The sequence below is a fragment of the Chrysemys picta genome, chromosome 8, assembly GCF_011386835.1.
Source record: "Chrysemys picta bellii isolate R12L10 chromosome 8, ASM1138683v2, whole genome shotgun sequence".
Lineage (NCBI taxonomy): Eukaryota > Metazoa > Chordata > Testudines > Emydidae > Chrysemys > Chrysemys picta.
The window spans coordinates 78,715,118-78,737,310 of NC_088798.1; the positions used below are offsets into that span (position 1 = coordinate 78,715,118).

At 39.4% G+C, this 22,193-nt stretch overlaps 1 protein-coding gene across 5 annotated transcripts in view; it reads right to left on the bottom strand.

Moving 5' to 3' along the window:
* Positions 1-22,193, bottom strand: part of KCNIP1 (potassium voltage-gated channel interacting protein 1) — a 559,284-nt gene that overhangs the window by 38,282 nt on the left and 498,809 nt on the right. For 3 of the 5 annotated variants that reach the window (XM_005284075.5, XM_065554849.1, XM_065554848.1), the window contains exon 2: positions 3,560-3,684. In XM_005284075.5, coding sequence (XP_005284132.1) covers positions 3,560-3,684 — 125 coding nt within the window. Of the gene's footprint in view, positions 1-3,559; positions 3,685-19,831; positions 19,865-22,193 lie in introns of all 5 variants that reach the window. The other 2 variants (XM_005284073.5, XM_042850771.2) reach the window with 1 other exon arrangement.

Here is a 22,193-nt window from a genome sequence, read left to right on the forward strand (position 1 = left end):
TTTGCAACCAAGAAGCCACGGAAAACACCACTTTGATTATTCAAACAGATAAAAATGTCAGTGTTTACTATGCAGACAAGAAAAGTTACATTTGCTGTTCAGGTGTTTCAAAGTTAAGTGTTACTTAAAATTTTTGAACAAGGCATTTTAAGTTGTTAGTTCTCCTTTATTGGGGTAGGTAGCAGAGCAGTACTATGAGAGAAGTAGGACAGGAAGAAGGCAGAATTGAGACCTTTCAAAGTTTTGGCACAAGTGAGGGGACATATGGGTGTCATTTGAACTCCCCGCCTCAGGTGACCAAAATGTTGTGGGCTGGCCCTGCCCCTTGCTCAGAGCACCATCCAGCCCAGAGTAATTGGTTTGATTTCAACAGAATTCACAAGTTAGAATGCAGCCAGTGGGCTGTGGACAGACAGATTCCACCCACAAGCAGCATTCTGCAGTTGTAGGGTGGGGTTAGGTTCTTCCTCAAAATGGGGAAGTCTACCCAGCTGCCTGTGCAGCTAGGTAGACTCAGAGCCTAATTCCATCCCTTGCTCCTGAGAATAATACTTAGCAGTGGAGTAGTACTTGACTTCTATGGGATTACCTTTGGTAACAAGAATCTAACACGGTGGTACTCAGATTGAGGCTCGTGAGGTGCAAGTGGCTCTTTAATGTGTCTCCTGCAGCTCTTTTCGACACGATATTAAAATACTGTGTGATTTAAACGATTAACCAGTCTAAGTTAACCAATGAGAATGCTTTTACTATGTTATTAACCAATTGTAGCTCATAAAATAATACTTGGTCAGTCATTTTGCTGTGAGAATAATCTATATCTATATCTATCTATATATACACACAAACACACTAAATATTTCCCATCATGCTGTCTAAATATGAATATATAATACTACAGTAAATGAAACAATGAATTCACACTACTGTGGCTCTTTTGGGTAATGTAGCTCCCGAACCACTGTAATCTGAGTATCACTGATCTATGAGATCGGGCTCAGTCCCACAGAGCTTTCATGGGCCAGCAGCCAGGACTTGGAAACTGGAATTTCCATGGGACAGGCAGGTTAGGAGATACTACTGACACTGAGCCAGATTTTCCACTTAAATCAATTAGAATGGGTAGGGTGTATGTTACTGCAGCATATGGCCCATTGCGTATATGCTGCATGTGAAATTTATGAAGAGTTATAATTTTTTCTTTGAAAACTCAACTAAATGAAACAACTAATCATTCAGCCCAACTCTGTCCCAGCAAATCAACATATTATGAAGGTATGTTATATATTAAAAAAAAGTACCCATGCATGGATAGATAAGAGGGAAATACACATGCAAAAGACATTTACTTCCTGTGGCAAATATATGGCAAAACACTCTATGAAAGAAGAAATGTTAATGAAAATATATGATCAGTGTAGAGTGAAATTTACTTTATATTATAAAGAACATATCTGCTTGGTGGAGACATTTGATGTACTTTATCATAAGTGAATCTGATTGCATCCTGAATCAAATGAACAGAGAAAGTGTGAGACTTTGTGGGCATGTACGTGGGTAGAGGAGAGCAGAGACAACAGGAATGGGGCACAGAGAGAGACAGAGCAATCATCTCTTATATTAAGGTGAAGGTCCTACTTACAGTTAATAAATTAATAATAGATGTGTTAATACATAATTGAATAATTATTAGAGAGTCCAAAACTGTGCTTACCAGCCATGGCTTATAACCATCTACAATACCTTGTACTAATATGCTTATAATGGTCTAGAAAACAACCTACTCATGTATGTAATGTGCTAACAACATCTACCATTGATTAACCTTGCATATGTAGAATCTTAGTATGAAGTATGATTGCTGTACTTAAGGGTTCTGGGGATCTGCTCCAGTTCCAGCCACTGATGCAACTTTACCCATCAACACTATGGATTTACAATGGTAAAGCTGCAATTTGCACTAGTGGATCTCACCTCTGCCAAACCTTGGGGTAAATATCAACAGTGCAAATAACACTAAGCCACATGAAGGGGGTGTACCAGCGTAGCTATGCAGATGGCTGGAATCAGGGGAGATCTATGTGTAGACAAAGTTTTCTTCACAGAGCTGTCGTTGCATTGTGTCAAAAAAAGCTCAGAGTATTCATTTGAATTTAAAAATTTATTTTCTCCTTGGCCTGCACATCTTGTTTTTACTGTCTGCAAGTACTTCAGTAACAAAGTGTTACTCTAATTAATACTTGTGGAAAGGGATTATCAAGCTTGCATGTGTGATCTCTTAGCACTGGACAGGATATTTGTAATGAGATAGGACAGTATTTGACACAGCAGGGGGTGGGAGAGCTGCCTGGCTCCCCCATCACAGTTATGACATATACAAGAGAAATGTTGATATATATTCAAATAGTTAATAATGTGTTAGTATATGGGTAGGGCCTACCAAATTCATGACCATGAAAAATGCATCATGGACTGTGAAATCTGGTCTCCCCCCATGAAATTTGGTCTTTTGTGTTCTTTTACCCTATACTATACAGATTTCACGGGGTAGAACAGTGTTTCTCAAATTGGGGGTCCTGAACCAAAAGGGAGTTGCGGGGAAGGGGGGGGTTGCAAGGTTATTTTAGGGGGTTCATGGTACTGCCACCCTTACTTCTGCACTGCCTTCAGAGTTGGGTGGCCAGAGAATGGCGGCTGCTGACTGAGGTCCCAGCTCTGCAGGCAGCAGCGCAGAAGTAAGGGTGGCAATACCATACCATGCCATACTTACTTCTGTGCTGCTGCTGGTGGCGGCTCTGCCTTCAGAGCTGAGCTCCCAGCCAGCAGCCACCGCCTTCCAGCTGCCCAGCTCTGAAGGCCGAGCCGCCCCCATCAGCAGTGCAGAAGTAAGGAAAGGAGTACCGCAACCCCCCCTACAATAACCTTGTGACCACTCCACAACTCCTTTTTGGGTCAGGATCCCTACAATTACAACACTGTGAAATTTCACATTTAAATAGCTGAAATCATGAAATTTACAATTTTAAAAATCCCATGACTGTGAAATTGACCAAAATGGACTGTGAATTTGGTAGGGTCCTATAAATGGCATTCAAGCACATGTAGCAACTAAAAAGAGAGCTCAGTTTTTAATATAAAGAATCAATTACAGCAAACTCTTTGTGATCAATCCAAAGAGTTAAAAAATGTGAGAAAAAAATATTGTGAGGTAATTTCAACCTACAAATGCATTTGAGGAAATTGCCATGTGAATCAGGACAAACCAACTAAATTTGCTGAGTAAATCACGTGAAGGATATTCATTCAGCTCTAGTTTAAAGCAGATTATGATGCCAAGAAAAATATGTATAAGGGTTTACTCATGTATATTTCGCTGTGGCAATAAGAGGGTTAAAACTCAGATCCTCCTGCTTCAAAAGGCCAAGCCTCCAAAATGAATCTCTGTATCATTGTTACCAGGATAAAAGCTATGGAACACAGGTGAGTAGTTTGGATACTGTGCAGCAGAGGGGTGGTGGTGAAATATACACTAGCCAATTCATTGCAATGTGGTTCTTACATTTTTAAATCCTCTGTAAAGCACTTGAAGTTCCCTCTTTGTGAAATTGGTTTGTGCTTCAAGCTGTTCCAGTCCTTCTGGACGATAGCACACCGTGGTCATTTCTAATTCATCTTCAATTTTATCTAAAAGAAAAGACATGGAAATATTTACTTTGATTGCTACCTTTGCTATATTGAAGCGATGGACAGGTCAAATAACTGGAATATTGATGTATCTCGAGAACAAAAAGAAGAGAGAAAAACTAACATGGAGTTTCTCTAAAGAACTGGTTTCAATCCTTTAAAAGCAAAATTAAAACTAAAGAGTAGAGCAATACCCCAAATTACTTATTGAGAAGTAAATATTTAGTATTCTGCTCCCAGGCAGAAATTGATGACATGAATAGGAGGACAAGTAGCTAATCAAGTTCCACTAAAGAATGGTGGAAGTTACCTGTTTAAATACCTGCACAATGCAAAGGAGTAATCCTTCTAGGGTGCTAGTCTTAAAGAAGAGCATGCAAGCATCAGTGGTAAGTGACAGGGCAGACATGCTTAAACATATTATACAAAGACATGACATTACACTGAGTGGAAACAGAAAGAAACTCTCTCTCTCTTTTGTACAGTATCAAAAGAGCTTGAAGTGTTAAGGGCATTATGGATCACATTCATTCCAGGTGTAATTCAGGTTAAGTCCAATGGAGCTACATCCAGGAGGAATTTGGCTCTATGCTTACATGGCCTTTTGGAGGAAATAGGTAAGCCATGAAGTGCCCATGTGGATTTGGTGTAAAAGTTTTTTTCTTGCGAAAGTACATAGATTTGGACACATGCATACATCCTTCCACCCAAATCCTCCCATGTGACTTGTAGATTATAGAAATCTCATTTCACTAGTAGTGCCAAAAAAGCATAGATATGAACAGAGGGTTACTGTATGCCAGTCTGAGATTATCAAAAATACTCCTGAAGCCAGATGTGACTATTCATCACAGCTGTCCCAAAAGCCCCAATCCTCCCTAAGCTATGAACCCACACCACCTCTATGGTATAAAGGTCAGTGAGCACTTCCAGTATGAACTCACTTACAGAAAAATGTCATCTATACTAGACCTTCAATGACTGTCGTACACACTTATGGCAAAACTATTCAGTTCATATCCTGTAAAAATCAGTTGGGTTACTATGTGAATTATGGTTGATTCCTGCTCAAATGCACAGGGAAAGATAAACTAATTGTCAAGTATGAGTTTGAGAAGGAAAATTCTCCTGGTCTACATTGGAGCTTTGAGCAGAGATCAGCCCTTTAAACCTTGCTGGTTAATCCTACGTGTTAGATTCCTTGTGAATTTAAACTGGCCTCAGAGCATGGGGGAATCTTTCCACCCTCTATGTCTGTAATCTTCAGAAGTCAGAATCTGTGGATGCTGAATTTTAAAGTATTCAAATCCAGGTCCAAATTTTGGAGTGTGGGCCCATCTCCAGTCTAAGCTATCAACAGATCACTACCGAAAATGCACAGTAGGGGTGATCCAATGCTTTTAACTATGCTTTTTCATGGCTTTCCCACTATAATAGTATGTACACATAGTTTTAATGGCTGGGTTAATGGCATCTATGGAAAAGATCAAGTAAGCTTTGACTATTTGTTTTTAACTTAATCTCCTCTTGGACCATGAGTTTTACTGGCATTATCGGGCGTGATGGCAATTTGCATAGACATACCCAAGCTAGCTTTAATCTAGCGAGCTCATGTCATGGAATAGAGACGCTGCAGTGGCACACACTTCAGTGCGAGCTAGCCCCATGAGTAATTACCCAAGGTTCTGCAGAGGCATGTGTAGCCGCCGCTAAATACATACTGCCACAGCTTCACTGCTCTGGGACCCAAACTAGTGAGATTAAAGCTAGCACAGTATGTCTACCTGAGCTGCAATCACACCCTGTGATTCTAGTCGAGACATACACATACTCCTAGTCAATAAAAACAGAGCAATAAGGAATAGGCTTAAGGTACAGAAGAGAAAATTTAGCCTAAACATTGGTATATGTATAACTCTTCAAACAGCTCAGTAGTGGAACGAACTGATATGGGGAGTTTTTAAATGCTATCAGACTTGACACTCACCCACGCATCAGCAATAATAAAATCAGTCCTGCCAAAATGAGGGGGCATGGACTTGAATGAACTTTGAAAAGCCATATCAAAGAGACTGTGCATTTTGATACAGGAAGCACTACAAGACTCTTACTAGTTATTTCTACAGGTCACTAGATGCCACAACCTAGAATATTCTTATTCCTGACTGGAAAAGAGGAATTTGAATCTCTACTGTGTTTTCCTCTTTCCCTCTTTTTCCATTAACTGAGTATTCACGCTGCATAGATCTAGTAATCAACCCCAATCTGAAAACTGACAATCACATCACCAGTCCATGTCATTATGAAATATGTATAATCAAAAGTCAAGTACTTCTCCCTCACCCCCCCCCCCCCCAAACACACACAGCACCTCCACAATGTGTGTTCAGCAGAAGAAATTTCAGGCTGGTCACCAGTATGCTTCGAAATATGATAATCATTTTTTGGGATTGTGTAGATTAATTAAGATGAATGCCACTGCACACAGTTACAAAATTTGTCTAATGGGGATTTTTAGCACTCAATTTCAGATAATTTTAATTGTAACACTACAGCAGAGGGAAACATCTTGTCAAAGGGATCCTCAGTGACTGACAGGGAGTAAAGGCAAAGGGAATCAGTTATAAGGTTAGTTAGATTGAGAACAGCATATTTGATTAGTGATCTAGAAAAATGAGAGGCAGTAGCAGAAAGGAAACTGTGAGGAGAGAGCAATGGTCTGCAGAAGTGGATGAAATAGTGAAGGGGAAAGAGAGGTTGGGACCATCAGCAGAGGAAAACAGAGTCCTGGAAAGGAGAAGAACAAAGAGACACCACTAAAGACGACGGAGAGGAGAGAGTCTGGAAGAAAGAGATACTGTTAGAAGGAAGAGTAGGGGGTTGGAGAAGAAAGTAAAAAAGAAGGGACTGTGAGATGAGGAGAAAGACGAGGTCTTTGAAAAAAGGATGGGTGGGGAGGAAGATGTCCTAAGATGAAAGGGTGGAATATGGGGGAGGAAGGAGGGAGCGGAAAAAAGGAGTGTAGTGGAGAAAAAGGTCTTAGAGAGGGAAGGAGAATGTAAATGGGAAACAGAAAGAAAGAGAATATCAGTCATCAATGGATCCAACCTAGGGAGACCCACCTGTAGTCTGAACATGATTTCTCATAAGTAAAAGGTATAATTTGCCTTGAAATAAATTAATTAAAAACTTTACATTTTCAATCTGCCCAAACATTTCCAGGTTCTCTTCTGCTCAGTACAATCAACCAGCTTGTACCTGTCACAGTCAGCTGTGTCCCCCCTCCCCCTCCCATGTTTTAATAAACTGTGCAGCACAAAGACAATATTTAGGATTAAGCATTGCTCACTCTCTCCCTTACTGAATTCACATTCTCTGAACTTATCTCCTTTAGCACTGCTCACCTTCCACACACTTTTCTGTGACCTCTCATGGGTCAACATTCTGGTAGTATTGCCTATTGGTTTGATCTAATCTAAGGCATTTATAGTGTCGCTTAATGTAGAATCTAGGTGAAAAATGCAGGTGGAAGATAGGTACAAACAATTAATTTGACTCTACTTTTGCCCATCGAGCATTTGACTAATTCAATTTGACTTTTAGAGATTAATTTTTCCTGCATCTCCGAGATCTTGCATGTCTACTCCATGACAGGCAGTGCTAAAATCCAATGAGGTGTTTGAACTCAGGCCCTTTAATTTAAATGCGAGGCTGTAGGTATTTTCCACAAGGGGCTCTCACCTGTGGAATATGCTTCTCCCACCTTGCTTCTCCAGAGTTTGCTTTAGGGTTACTGAAAATTCAGAAGGACAGAACCTGGAATGCTTATGGATCAAAGTACTAACTGATAAATCACAAGATGGGGTACCAGTAGGGGTGTGCTACAGACACTATAGCAGAGAAGGGAACAGAATGAGCAGCTCTGTAAACAGTATAGACAGTAAAACAGTTCTATAAACAGTGCTCTTTTGAACATTATTTGAAAATATACCAATTAGATGATGTGCATCCTAGGATATTAGAGAACTCTATAAATACAATTACTGTACCCTGAATTATTTTTCAGAACTAATGGAGAACTAGGAATGTACCAGAAAATTATGAAAACTAAATCTAGTGCCAATCTTCCTCAAAAATAAAACTAAAAAATCCTACACTTAATATCATTTGCAAATCTCATTTTGATTCCCAATAAAACAATAAAACAAATATTGAAAGAGAAAAAATAACACAATGCTTAGAAGTCAAAGGAATGATAACTTTACTGGCAATAGAAGTTAGTCTCACTGGATTCAATTCCCTGCTGTTTCACACCCTGTGTTGTCATTTACACCTTTGCAAAAGAAGTGAAAAAATGTTATGAAGTCAGGATGGTAGCCTTTTACAACCCCTTGGCACAGCTGTAAATGACTTCAGCAAGATTTAAGGCAGGCTCATTGGAAAGCAATTTGCAGGTCGATTCATTCTTTTTGGAAGACTGATACCATTTATAAGATTAAGTATTCACAGTATCACTGGTTTTTCCATTGTTAGACAATCAGATTCCTAAATGAGTATTTGGTATTCATATTCTAAAAATAACAAACAACAATTAAAGGGAAAGATCTGGCAGACTTTACTTATGCAAAACTTCATTTGTAGCCACATGTTTGTTTTAAACAAATAAGGTCTAAAGGCCTGGATATTAAAAAACTTATTTCTTTTGTTTATGCAGCCATATTTTGTATGAACTGAAGAATGAATACCAGCAGCCCAGCTATTAAAAATATTCCCGTATCAAAGAATACTTGATAAACACAATATTTCAGTAGTGGCATGCTACATTTTGATAAACCCCAGCCTCATTCAATGGGAATATCAGAGTGTCATTCATCTATTTCAGCCTGTCTTGCATGCACTGATTCTTTCCAATTCACAACCTTTGGATCCAGAGGACAGATGTTTTCTTATTAAAAATCAGGTAGACTTTTGCTGTATATAACAACTTCCCCACTCCCTACGCTAAGAAATACACAAGGTGTGAAACAGCAGGGAATTGGATCCAGTTGGAAGGGACCTCAAGAGGTCATCTAGTCCAGTCCCCTGCACTTATGTTGCTCAACTTCTCTAAAAAAAATTTTAAACAAATTCCAGGACTAAGGTTAGGGAAAATAAGAATCTATCCTTTTAAAAACACATTATTTTCTACATTCAGGAATTGGTATCTCTCACTCAAGTCTATGATGAAAACTGTATGAGCTATCCCTTTCACATTCTCCTTACTCATCCTGCACTAGATGACCTCTTGAGATCCATTTCATCCCTGTATTTCTATAATTTCTATGATCTTTTCCTTCAGGAAGCATTTAGAAACTTAACCAGAACAAATGTGACCAAGAAGATGGCCACAAAGAAACAGAATCAACTATTTTCAAATACATACATTCTGAAAATGGCAGACAGTAATTCTCATAGTAAAATCCATCCAGAGTATGTGCTATATCCTAATAATAATAATCCACTTCTCCTTTGGTGAGGATTTGAACATTTGGGTTCATCCTACTACCTACCAACAAGGTGTCATTCCGATAGGACAACAAGCGTCATTTCACAGAATCACACTGTATACAGCTGAGACAGAAAAGACCTACTGTGTTATTTTCCCTTTGTCACTTCAAAGCTGATGTCCAGTCTGGTTTTTAAAGGACCAAAATGATGCAGTCTCCAAACACTCCCCGTGTGAGTAACTATTCCCCACTCCAATGGATCTCACAATTAGGATTTTTTTTCTGATATACATTTGTTATTTACATTTGAACTTTGCTCAATTGGATCCCATTTTTCATAGTTGTTTCCACCTGTAGCTTTATAAACTCCTCCTCTCCCTTTTTAAAGATCTGTAGGGATGTTGTGCACTTATATGCAGGAAGCCAATGAGAGCCGTGTTAGTGACAGTAATATAGGATTTAGGCCTGTTTATTTGCCTGAGATAGAATTTTGAGGTTTTTCAAATATAATTGTTTGTGCCTTATATCCTTAACATATGTGAACAAGGAACAAAGACACGGCGTGTTGCTTCTTCCTACAACCAGATGGGTTTATTAGTATAATAAATAAAAGATAAGAAATAGAGCTAAAATGTTGCTGGATACATGGTGGGAGTTTAATATACAACTGCCTTGACTCATTTCCCAAGACAAGGTTAAGCAACCAGTTGGGAGGGGCGAGGTAAAAAAAACACTAAAAGCCAAAGAAAAAGTAGCCTTGGCCAGGACACAACCTCCCTCCCTACCCCTCCCATGGGGTACAAAAGAGGTGGTACTGAAGCCTCCAGACTCAAGACCTTCCAAAATGGAACATGACCATCAATTGTAAGGGGTGGTACCAGGGGTGGGCACTACCGGTATAATTAAGTCTGCTAAGAAGGAGGAGGGGAAAAGGAAAAGCTCTATTGGTGTACAGAGCTGTGGTTATGCTTCCTTGTTAACTCCAATAGACATTGCATTGTCTGCATTTTGGACTCTGGCCTCCTGCTTTCTGTCTGCGTGCCAAGAACCCAGGGAGGGCAGCGGAGCCATAACAAGCTGCAAAATGAGTATTCAAGAACGGAATTTGGCCTTCATTGTTCATACTCTTCAAAATTCTTGCAGTGTTTTCACAGCTTTTTTTAGTTATCGCTTAGTTCTTTTCAGTCATTTCTGTCAGTTTCTCCAGGCCTTTATTCCTTCATTTCTCTCTGGGTTAATCAAGATTTTCCTGAATCTGATCACGGTAATCTCAATATCCTTATTTGTGATACAATGCTCCTGCACATAGTCTAAAAATCACACTGTCTTTATTAAACATATTGCAATCTCCTCCAATTTGCTATCCACTATCACACATCAGCTCAGTCTTTTCCTGACTCACGGCTTTTCAAGTACGGCTCTGTGTATAGAAATTGGGTGTGATTGACCCTCAGATGTACAAAGCTGCATTTTTCTTACGCTGAATCTCACTTTTTAGTGATGTGTGACCATAAGAGTGTCTCGCAAGGTTTCTCTCAATATTTATTCCATCTTGTTACTGGAAACTAAATGCCAGGAGTGATTTTATTTAAATAAAAAGTTCAGTAACACAGTTGCTCCAATCCAATCCTCATTGGTTCTTCAGGACTTTTAAATAAATAATTGCCAGTGGTTTAATAATGTCATTAGCTAATTATTTTGTTAGCCCAGCGATATCTATCATGCAGACTTGATGATTTATTCATCTTTCCACTCATTCCCATACCTTATTTTTAGAACAGCAGCTATATCGACAAAGTTTTCCTTTCTTCCTAATTGCCCATACATCTTTTTTATTTTTTTTCTGGTTAAAATAAGATTTTTAACAAGCAGGTAGTTCATCCATTTTGGACGTGTCGTTGGCGTGGTCTCTCTCCTCATTGGGCCTACTTTCCCTCCAAATGGAGTTTTAAAAGCCTTACTTGTTCTCCTTATTTCATTTGGTTAGCATTAACTAAATGTGCTTCTTTTTTAGTCCTTATGTTTTCCACACAAGCCTTGATTAACTAAGATAACTAACCTTGTCTGGTTCCTTCCAACTTTGTCCCTTTGTAGTACAGCTTTTCTCATACTTCCAGGTCTTCAATAAATTGCTCATGAAGCCATACTGGCCACTTTTGGTTTCATGTTTTTCAGTGGTAACATAATTTCTTGTAATTTAATTCTCATGTTTGTTTGAACATGCTCCAGTCATCTACCACACTCATGGAACTGAATATGTCCTCTTATAGCACCTGCTTCACTTTTGTACCTACACATATACTTAGCTTCAGGGATAGCCACACACATAAGTATTTGTTGAGGGACTAGGATAGCTGTAGAATAGTCTACTGAATTCTTACTCTTTCAAGTGTTCAGTGAATCCATTTCTTAATACTGTTTCTCGACAGGAATTTGTGGTCACTGTGTACTCTCAAATTCTCAGCCAGTTCCTCTTTATGGGTAAAAATACATCCTGGATGGGTTCTTCTCTGGGTGGATTTTCTATTTCCTGGCTCATAGTTCTCCTCTACTTCCTGTACCTGATGTATTTATTTGAGAATCCATATTTAGCTGTATGTGTCACCCCAAAGTAGGAATACTCAAAGTACTGTTCCCTATGACTCTGAATGTCATGGTAGTTGGTCCAGGAATTGTGATGACACTTCAGGGTATTTGAAACTGAAACTTAGTGCTTTTTCTTTGCTTTCCATTGCTACCATTTCCTACTGCCTTCATTATCACCTCTTTCCTTTTATGTTCCGCCCATGCAAACTTACTGCATTCACCATTATTAACATTCCACCAGTAAGAATCATTCTAGAGTAAGGTAACCAAATAGCAAGTGTGAAAAATTGGGATGGGGGTGGGGATAATAGGAGCCTATATAAGAAAAAGCCCCAAATATCGGGGCTGTCCCTATAAAATCGGGATATCTGGTCACCCTATTCTAGAGGTTTAAATAAAACTGGCTAGATATGGATCATAATTCAGCAGCACTGTAATTCATAACTTTTAATCATGCTCTTTACATGTGTGTTTAGCTATAGCTCTTCAATAAAGTAGTTCTCTGTTCATTGTAGATAGCTTATTTGTAGATCATCTTGTTCATTATAATTGGAAATATAAGCCAGATATTTGGTGTAAGATCAAAGCTCTCCCTCCCTTGCTACCTAGTTTGAAGCCTACCTAACATAGCCCACCAGTTTTTAGTTGGAAGCCAGGTTTCTCACTTACTTAAGTGAACACTAACTAACACAACCAGGGTGAATAATTCTTAATTTAGAGAAATCTGCCTCTTACCCTGTTGCAAGTTGTCCTTGAACTGACAGTTTTACTTAATTACTCAACCTGGAGTTCTTGTTGGGGCCCTCAGCAGCTGCTGGAGATGCAGACAACCATAGTAACTAAGCAGTATGTTTCCCCCACTTGTGCTTAGTGATTAATGTTGCTAGCTTTTTCTTTTGGATCTAGATCTTGCAGCAGTGATCTGTGCCTTTGACACTTCTACATTGGACTACTACAATGAACTGTATATGGAGCTATTTCTAAAGACAAGCTGGAAACTCCACTAAGTGTACAGCGTGATTGTCCATTTGCTTAGCAGTCCTTCTTGCAGAGAACACACATTACAACTGTTCTCTCTGATCTGCATTTGTTCCTTTATAGAATCTCAGAAGTGTAGGACTGGAAGGGACCTCGAGAAGTCATCTTGTCGAGTCCCTGGCACTCAAGGCAGGACTAAGTAATAACTAGACTATTCCTGACAGGTGTTTGTCTAGCCTGTTCTTAAAAACCCCCAATGATGGAGATTCTAGGCAATTTGTTCTAATGCTTAACCACCCTTACAGTTAGGAAGTTTTTCCTAATATCCAGCCTAAACCGACTTTGCTACAATTTAAGCCCATTGCTTCTTGTCCTATCCTCAGAGATTAAAGAGAACAATTTCTCCCTTCTCCTTGTAACAATCTTTTATGTACTTGAAAACTTATCTCTCCCCCCCAAGTCTTCTCTTCTCCAGACTGAGCACACCCAATTTTGTCCATCTTTCCTCATAGGTCATGTTTTCTAGATGTTTTATTATTTGTGTTGCTCTCCTCTGGACTTTCTCCAATTTGTCCACATCTTTCCTCAAATGTGGCGCCCAGAAGTGGACACAATACTCCAGCTGAGGCCTTGTCAGCACAGAATAGAACAGAATAATTGATTCTCGTGTCTTGCTTACAACTCTCCTGTTAATATATCCCAGAATAATGTTCGCATTTCTTGCAACAGTGTTACACTGTTGACTCATATTTAGCTTGTGATCCACTATGGCCCTCAGATCCCTTTCTGCAGTACTCCTTCCTAGACAGTCATTTCCCATTTTGTATGTGTGTGACTGATTGTTCCTTCCTAAATGGAGTACTTTGCATTTGTCCTTATTGAATTTCATCCTATTTACTTCAGACCATTTCTCCAGTTTGTCCAGATCATTTTGAATGATAATCCTATCCTCCAAAGCACTTGCAACCCCTCCCAGGTTGGTATCGTCCGCAGACTTTATAAGTGTACTCTCTCTGCCATTATCTAAATCATTGATGAAGATATTGAGCAGAACCAGACACAGAACTGATTCCTGTGCGACCCCTCTTGTTATGTCCTTCCAGCTTGACTGTGAATCACTGATAAATACTCTCTGGGAATAGTTTTCCAACCTGTTATGCACCCGCATTATAGTAGCTCTATCTAGGTTATATTTCCTTAGTTATGTTTCTGGATATAATTTGTTAGTGTTTTTGATGAATACAGATCAAATTGGTCTGAGTCCTGTCACCTTGAAAGATCCTCATGCCATGCCATAGCTTCAGCACCTTAACTAATTTCAGCTGCTAAGAGCAAACTGGTTTAAACAGGAGGGATTGGCAGCAGTACCTTCCACTCTGAAATTTGCTTTTCTTCTTAATGGAAAGGAGCCAGAGCCTACTAACCATCACAGCATATTGGAAAGCGTATCGGTTTTTACAGGCCTTTGCCTGTAAGAGACAGGAGAGGGCATTATTAGCCTGGTGGATGGGGTAAAGGGAGATTTTCTTACTGATCAAGACTGTAATTTTTGGTATATGTATTTTTTCATAAATCAAACTGAATAAATAGTGGCTTTACTTTACAAAGAATAAAAACTTTAACACTGTTACATAATATTGAATGTTTTATGGATTGCTGCTAGTGAAAATTATTGCATTCTATTGCTTTTGCTGTTTACTTGAGAATGGAGATGGAGTTTTCCTTAAAATAGATCAAGCATGATATTTTAACTAAATACACAGTTTAGAAATTAATTAACGGGTGGGCTTTTCAGATCTGATTTATAATCCCTTACATTTATTCTAATTATACCTTTGTTACCTTTAAAATTTGAGCATTTCCTTACCTAGATCCCTTTGAAAATGAGTCTCTCAAAGTGAATTTCACCATTTGAGGTGAATGGAATTTACATTTTTGTAAACCTCCAGTATCAGAAGAGAGTAATTTAAGCCTCTTTCTGTAAGAGCCAACATAACATCAAATTGTCAACCTGTGTACACATCCACACACATCCTGACAAAATATATCGTTTCATCGTGGGGGAAAAGAGATTTTTTCAAGCACAAATGGAACTTGCTATTTATACACAAGCTCTGACAGAAGGGCACAATTCTGCTCCCATTGACATCAAAGGGAAAAAATTCCATTGATTTCAAGGTGAGTCAGGAGTGGGTCCAGTATTTCATCTTTCCCCACAAATCTTTCAGTGCCACTGGAATTAAGGCTTCTATATTGTGTCCTACAAGAAAAGAAAAATGTTTAACTGTCATATTAGACAAAAAGCCATTTCTTGAATTTTCTTTGTCAATTAATTTTAATTTCTTAAAAATGTAATGCATATCAGACACTTGCCTACATACAGTATTTCCAAGTCAAACAGAGCAATCAGTTACCATGGCAGGCAGTATCCATTAAATAGAAAAATATTCAGTAATTCACTACTGCATTAGAGGGCAGATAATATATCACCAGTCTGAAAATAAGATACCACTGCTTTCAAAAACCCTGTTGGGATTAATATTCAAGTATGTTTATTTACTTATTTTGCAAACTATGAAAGAATGCCTAACCAATGTTCTGGGTAAAGATACACTCAATAAATAAATAGATCCATCAGTTTCCCGAGATGAAATCAGCAACAACATCACTTGGGCATGTGGCAGATGTTAGACTCAGATATAGTGCCACAACAGGTTGCATAAACAGCCCCCTGCCATGGTCACTGTAACCAACCAAAATAAGTGACCGAGTGGTTGTCCCTAATAGTGCAAAATCTTGAATAAAGATGTTTCAAGCCATGCCACAGTCAGCAAACTCTTGTGAAGCAGTACTCTTGAGGATCAAACACTGCTACTGAAAACACCTCATCTTCCAATCCTCAAAGATCGCACATCTAGGGATTGGCAGCAGAAATACCTCAGTATTCCTATGCACCATGATACAAAGGCAGTACCCCAGGCTAGCCATGTTTCATACCATAGAGAGCTTTATAGATCAGAACCGGCATCATGAATCGCACTAGGAAACAGATGGGGAGCCAGTACAGTTAATAGAACCTAGCTGTAATGTTCTGAGAACAACCCATTCCACTAGGTACATAGCCCAGTGCATTCTGCACTAACTGAAGTCTCAGAATACCTCAGGGATAACTCCAAGTAGAGTTTATTGCAACAGTCTAATCTGGAGGTGACTCTGGAAAGGCCTGAATCGGTGACGTAAGGTTTAGCTCGTCACAGATGATAAAAAGCGGTTTGAAACTCTGCTACTACCTGGGAATCCAACGGCACTTAAGAGTCCAAAAGAACTCCATGAATGAGAACCAATTTGGGAAGCAGTGGACACATTTCACCAAAAGATGATGTAATCAAAAAGCACATCGACTACTCAAGTTGCTTTACTTGTTTAATGGCAGAACCTTAGCTGGCTCCTTCTCTCTATCTTGGCCAGGAGACACATGGCTGAGTGTCATCAAAATAGTGATGGGAGTGCAGCCCAATATATTTGTCTCCTCTAGTAGACTAAAAAACATGATGAAATGGTGGAGTGGGGAGTGATAGAAAGGAACCCTGCAGGACCCTACATGAGTTCATCGGGGTGACTGAGCACTTGACACCTCCACATCTCTCTGAAATCTATCTGAAAGAAGCGCTAAGAGGAAAAAATAACTGAAGCACAAGTGTGATCATGGAAGCTACTGCATAAACATTAGAGAAATCACGCTCAGCTGGTTCGCTGCCACTCTTACATTTCTTAATTAAACTGGGCCAGATTAATCCCTTGTGTAACAACATAACTACGCATGTAGGATTTACCAACTAGGAGTATAGCCATTCTGTGACAGTCATGAGGGTACAGAAAGGGTTTTCATCAGGCCATTCCGTATGTTAATTAACTCAACCTTACAACTATCCACAGCTTAAGCATTGGTTATCATTCCACCCTAAGTATTGCCTTACTAAAATACCATACTGACACATTTAGTAAGAGACCACCTGTGGCTTCCTCACTGGGCCATATTGTGCTTGCCTTACTCTCACCAGTACTCCCATTGAAGTCAATGGGCCAAATGCATCTTCTGCTGCAACTCTATTGAAGGCAATGGACTGACACCAGGAAACAAATGTGGTCTATTAAAACTACTCAAAGAAGTAAGGTAAACAGAGTTTGGTCTTCTGGGAGACAACAGAGACACACATAGAAGGTATATGATGCCACTAACCATTTAACCATGAACAGGTCACATGTCTGAACCTCTGACCATGATGGAAGCTGAACATTTCATATGCCCCTCAGAGGACTTCTGGCCCTGCTTGTGAATTCTACTGAGTAACACTGAGTTCTTCATATAATATGTGACTGTTCCTTTAAAGTTACATTTATAATCAGTTTATAAAATGTTAATAAATGATTAATACCTGCCCAAAGCATGTTACAGATGTGTACTACATGTTAACAATGGTTAGGGGCATATCAGTCATAGGTGTTGTACGTAATTATAAGCAACCTATTGATCCATTGGACTCTATGACCATCGATTAATCATTAAAATATCTATTAATCCTAGTCAGAACTATGTTTAAATGTACCCTTAATATTAAGAGTGACCAAAGGGACTTTTTTCCTGTGGGCTAGATGGGACCATTCCCTGACTTGAACAGAAACTAAACAACAATTCTGAGTTTGGAGGAATCCAGAATCTTTTTCCAGATTGGGTTACAATACAAGGCCTCCTTCCCACCCAACTGCTGAGATTCCAGAGATAATATTCTATGCCCCTGTGGCACTGGACAAATTAACTTTGGAATTTTTAACAAATTTTGATAATAAATTTATTTCCCTTGTACAAAAATTAATGATGTAAAATATATCTAAAGAGGCCACCATTAATTGTAAACTACCAAGGATTAGATGAAATGGGTAGTTTTACAGCTACAGCAGAAAGGTTTAAATTATGGGTCAGTGTACCTTCATTTTATTAAAAAAAAAAATAAAAAGATTACCTATACTTAGGAACGAGAACCTCAAGGAGAATTAGCTAATTAACTGTGACTTAAAATTAATGATACCAAGATGTGATTTTTGCCAGAATTTCTAGATCCACATCCTAGTTGGAAAGTAAGTTAAATTTTACCTATGTAAAATATCTTAAATGTATGGAAGTTTCATAAAGAAATCACTCGGGACTTGAACTTGAAAACATTTACTAGGCAACATGGTTCTGTGGATAAGGCTGGGGAGTCAGGAGTTATGACTCTAGCTCTACTGCTGATCTGGGTACATAACCTTGGTCAAGACATGTCACCTTAGTTTCTCCCATCAGAAAAATGAGATAATGATATGTTCCTTTGTAAAGAACTTTGAAATGTATGGTTTCAGAACCCCAATGAGTGGTGTCACTGAAGTTAAGTGAGGTTCCAACATTAATAAGCTCTACACCCAGTTGTAAGTGTTTGCATAAATAGAAGAAGTGAGCCTTAGGGCTTGTCTACATGGCGAGTTTTTCGTAGCAAGCTAGGGTGAGAGTCTACAGTGCACTAGCTTGCTGCACAGTAATTCACTCTGTGGACCCTGCTTCAGGCGCACTAAAAGTTCTATAGTCCACTTTGAGTTATTCCAATTTCAAAGAGCAGTACATCAAAGTGGACTACAGAGCTTTCAGTACGCGGTAGCAGGAACCGCATGGCAAGCTAGTACGCTGTAGATTCACACCCTGGCTTGCTGCACACTAATTTGTTGTGTGGTCCACCCTCAGTTTTTGAAAGGCCTGATCCTGCAAACGCGTAAAATTGGGTATGCTTGCAGAACTAGACTGGGAGTCAGCTATGGGCTCGATCCTGCTCCCATGGAAGGTCAACAAACTACGATGTTTTCCAGACTTCCAGCTTAGGTGATGTCTCAGGAAGTCATATTGATATATCACACAGCCTGGAAAGGGTTAAGTAGAATTTCTTCATGGTAAATGTTAATAAAAATATTGCATCAAGTACCCACTGAAATATAAATTTAATATGAAACACGTTTGATGAAAGTTGAACTGTAATTTATTAATAAATCATTATTATTATTGCCTGGTTGGAGAGATTAATTTCCATACCAAAGAGACTCTAATTCCTTTTTGATTCTATATTGGCCTAAGTGGCCTCTCAATATCCACTCTCTTTCTTGGAAACATGAAAGATCATTTCAGTTCCATTTTCCCCACGAAATCAACAACACTGAAATTAATTACACAAACAGTTAAGCTTAATGAGCATATTATGCCTGTAAGAGCCTTGGTGAAAACCAACTGTGGAGAAAGGTTGTATTAAAATGTGACACAAAACATAGAGAAATACAGTCTGGGGATCCCTTTGCTAATACTTGCAATGACCCATGTAAACTTATCTTATTCACAAACACTTTGCCTTCTATTTCCTTTTGGTACATTTCATTCTTGGAGAGCTGGAATGATTCAGACACTTGTTCTTTCCACACTCTGAACTGTGGAAGGTGCTCTGAAATTATTTTATAGACTTTCCGTATTCACTCTATACATGTAGGGCCCCTTCCCAAGATCACCGAGATCAGTATGAGTCCTCCCATTGATTCCAGTGGGCTTTGGATCAGGACCTTAAGTTCTTCTCTGCCTTCCTTCTACATTCCCAGCTTCTTTCCACAGGGTGAATTATAAGTGAAAGTCAGGGTAAGTCTGAATGAAAAGGGGCAAGGAGAAGTATTACTCTACACATTTTTAGGTGGTTTCCACTTGTACCAAACAAAGCACTAAATAAATGAACTAACCTGCTGCAGCTAACGCTGCACAGCACATCACAGAATAAATCATGGCATAGAAAGAAGAATGTTGGATGACTGCAGATTCTGGCTACACACAAGACACTTCTTACCCAGGAACGGGGCATTGCGCAACCTGAAAATATACCCTGGGAGGTAGGTAATCTTCAACCACCTTTACCTTATTTGCTAACAAACATGTGAAGAGAGAGCAGAGCTGATCAAGTTGTACCTTGCTCTTGTTTAGGAAACCACTTCCTTTAAAAGTTATATGACCAAGATAGTCAAATTGGTTTAAATTTTACCTCTCTGAGACAGGTAAGACCATCGGGCGAAGTCTAGGAAAAAGTAAGAAAAAAATTTAACAAAAATAAAATTAAAACCATATACACTATTGTCTTGTTTTTGTTTTTTTTTAAAGTGAAGCTGGATGGGCTCTTAAACAGATCCGGGATCTTCTGGTTCTTATTTGGATGTGCCGTATCTCACTCCATTGCTTCTCTTCTTATGCAGAAAGGCAGTTAAGGAAGTCAGGGCTCCCTCTCCCCTGTATGACAATGAAACACACGACACTGCATGAAGGAAGATGTGCAATGGTCATGCAACCATGCGATCAGTGGCAGAGATCAATGAGGTGGGGATGCAACACGACACTGAAGGAGCAATACGCTCTGATGTTGAGCGCCTCTGAGAGCAAATCCTCTCCTTTATGCAATCTTAAAAGTTTGGACAGAAGGGCTCCCTTTTTCCAATAGTTGGAGCCTCGCATCTTCTTCCTCATCCTGGTCAGAATACTTCTTTGACTGTAGAAATGAAAATCAGTTAATGGAGGAATAACAACGTCCGGAGGCTGGTGGACTGTTCGGAATCACCACACTTGCAGCACAGCAATTTGATGCAATTCTCATGCACCTTGGGAGGAAGTGTTATTAGTAAATTAGGTTTTTTTAAAAAAAGACGTAGGTTGGCTTTTTTTGTTTTAGAACTGTATTTAGTTCTACTTTGTCTCAGTCTCTCTGTACCTTAGGCTATGCTCTGAGATTTGGCCTGCAGCCATTCATGAAGAGTCACATGGCTCTTTAGAGCATTTCTCAGTACACAAGTTTCCTGGCCTTCATTCCATGCTATGAAGCTCCTACCTCTGGGTCAGGTCAGTTTTCTTACCTTCTATTTAGTTAGTGCCACACAAAAATACCTAAATTGCATGCAGTGCTTTTCTATGTTCCCCTTCATCACATTCTCCAGTTCCGAACACCTGATCTCTTCCTGGCCAATCACTGTGCACCACCAGAAGGATCTCCTGTGGACTAACGGAACACACGAAAGAGCACAACTTGCTCAGCTGCTGCTGATACGTGACTGTGTCACCATCTGTGTTATATCTGAATTAGGTAGGAATTTCCTTGCCAGTTTGAGGCTAAAGATCAAATGGGCCATGGACACCAAACCACACACGCGCGTGCCTATGGGAGCAGTCCTGCAGGTCAGCTGTATGGGCAAGGAAGTGTGTGTGAAGGAAGCCAATGCTGCCATGGCAGATCTGTGCCTGCCCTTACTGTTCTCAGAGCTCCATTGATGAACTTACACGAGCTGAAGATCTGTCCCCTAAAATCCTTAGGCCAGGCTGAATTTCACGGAGTAACATTGAATTCTTGTAAAAAAACCACAAGAATACATCCCCTCCCTTCCAAAAGGACAAATGGAATTATAAGGACCCAGGATGGGGTAAAGCGGAGTTTACATTTTTATTCATATTGCCCAAATATATTATTTAATTGTGGAACAGTTACAGGAAAGTGGCTGGGAGCTAGGCAATCATCACAAGCTTCCCTATTTCACTCTCCCCTGAGCCAAGCTTGATGGATGGGGTTTCAGCTAGTTCTAGACTGGGGTGCAGAGAACATGATTAGATGACAAAGCCTTTAGAATTATAATTGTGATTGCATATTTAATTCTTGCAGCAATGGAAATAATTTAATATCTGGCCCTGGACCTAACTGATTCATTTAAACACAAATTATTATTTTGAATACTTTTACATCTTTTTCTGCAATTGTATCATAGTTTTCTCTTCAGACAAAACTGCCAAAGTTCAGTTCATTCTCAATTATTCTCTGTCCTATACCCCTCAAGAAATAAAGTGAGGGCTACTGAACAAACCAATCACACACCAAGATGAAAAATGAATCTGATGCTAGTTGAGTCTGTAATGTCACACGCTTCCCCCATGCCCCCAATATATATTTCAGCTTGTATCATATATAGGCACTGGGAATAGATGTAAAAACACAGTTTTGCAACGGACCCTCAGAGAAACAGCAGAGGTGCAGACAATGTCCATAAAAGTTTTCATAAGAACATGAAAAGAAAGCAGTGGTGTAAAGTAACAACCCTAAAACCCAGAGACAAAGACAATATGTCACCCAAGAAGGAGAAGGTTCCTCAGAAGCCCAAATACAAATAGCTGAATGTGAAATATCAGAATCCATTTCTTATCCCTTGGGACACACCCAACTGAGTTACATGAATACTTCTCCTGGCCACACATGAACCTACAATAGAGAGGCTCCAGCCAATTCCCTCAACTCCTCTGTCTTGCACCCTGGAACTGCACTGTCTTGCACTGGTCAGAAGCCTGGCCAGTGTTAGTTCATTACCTAGTTCACC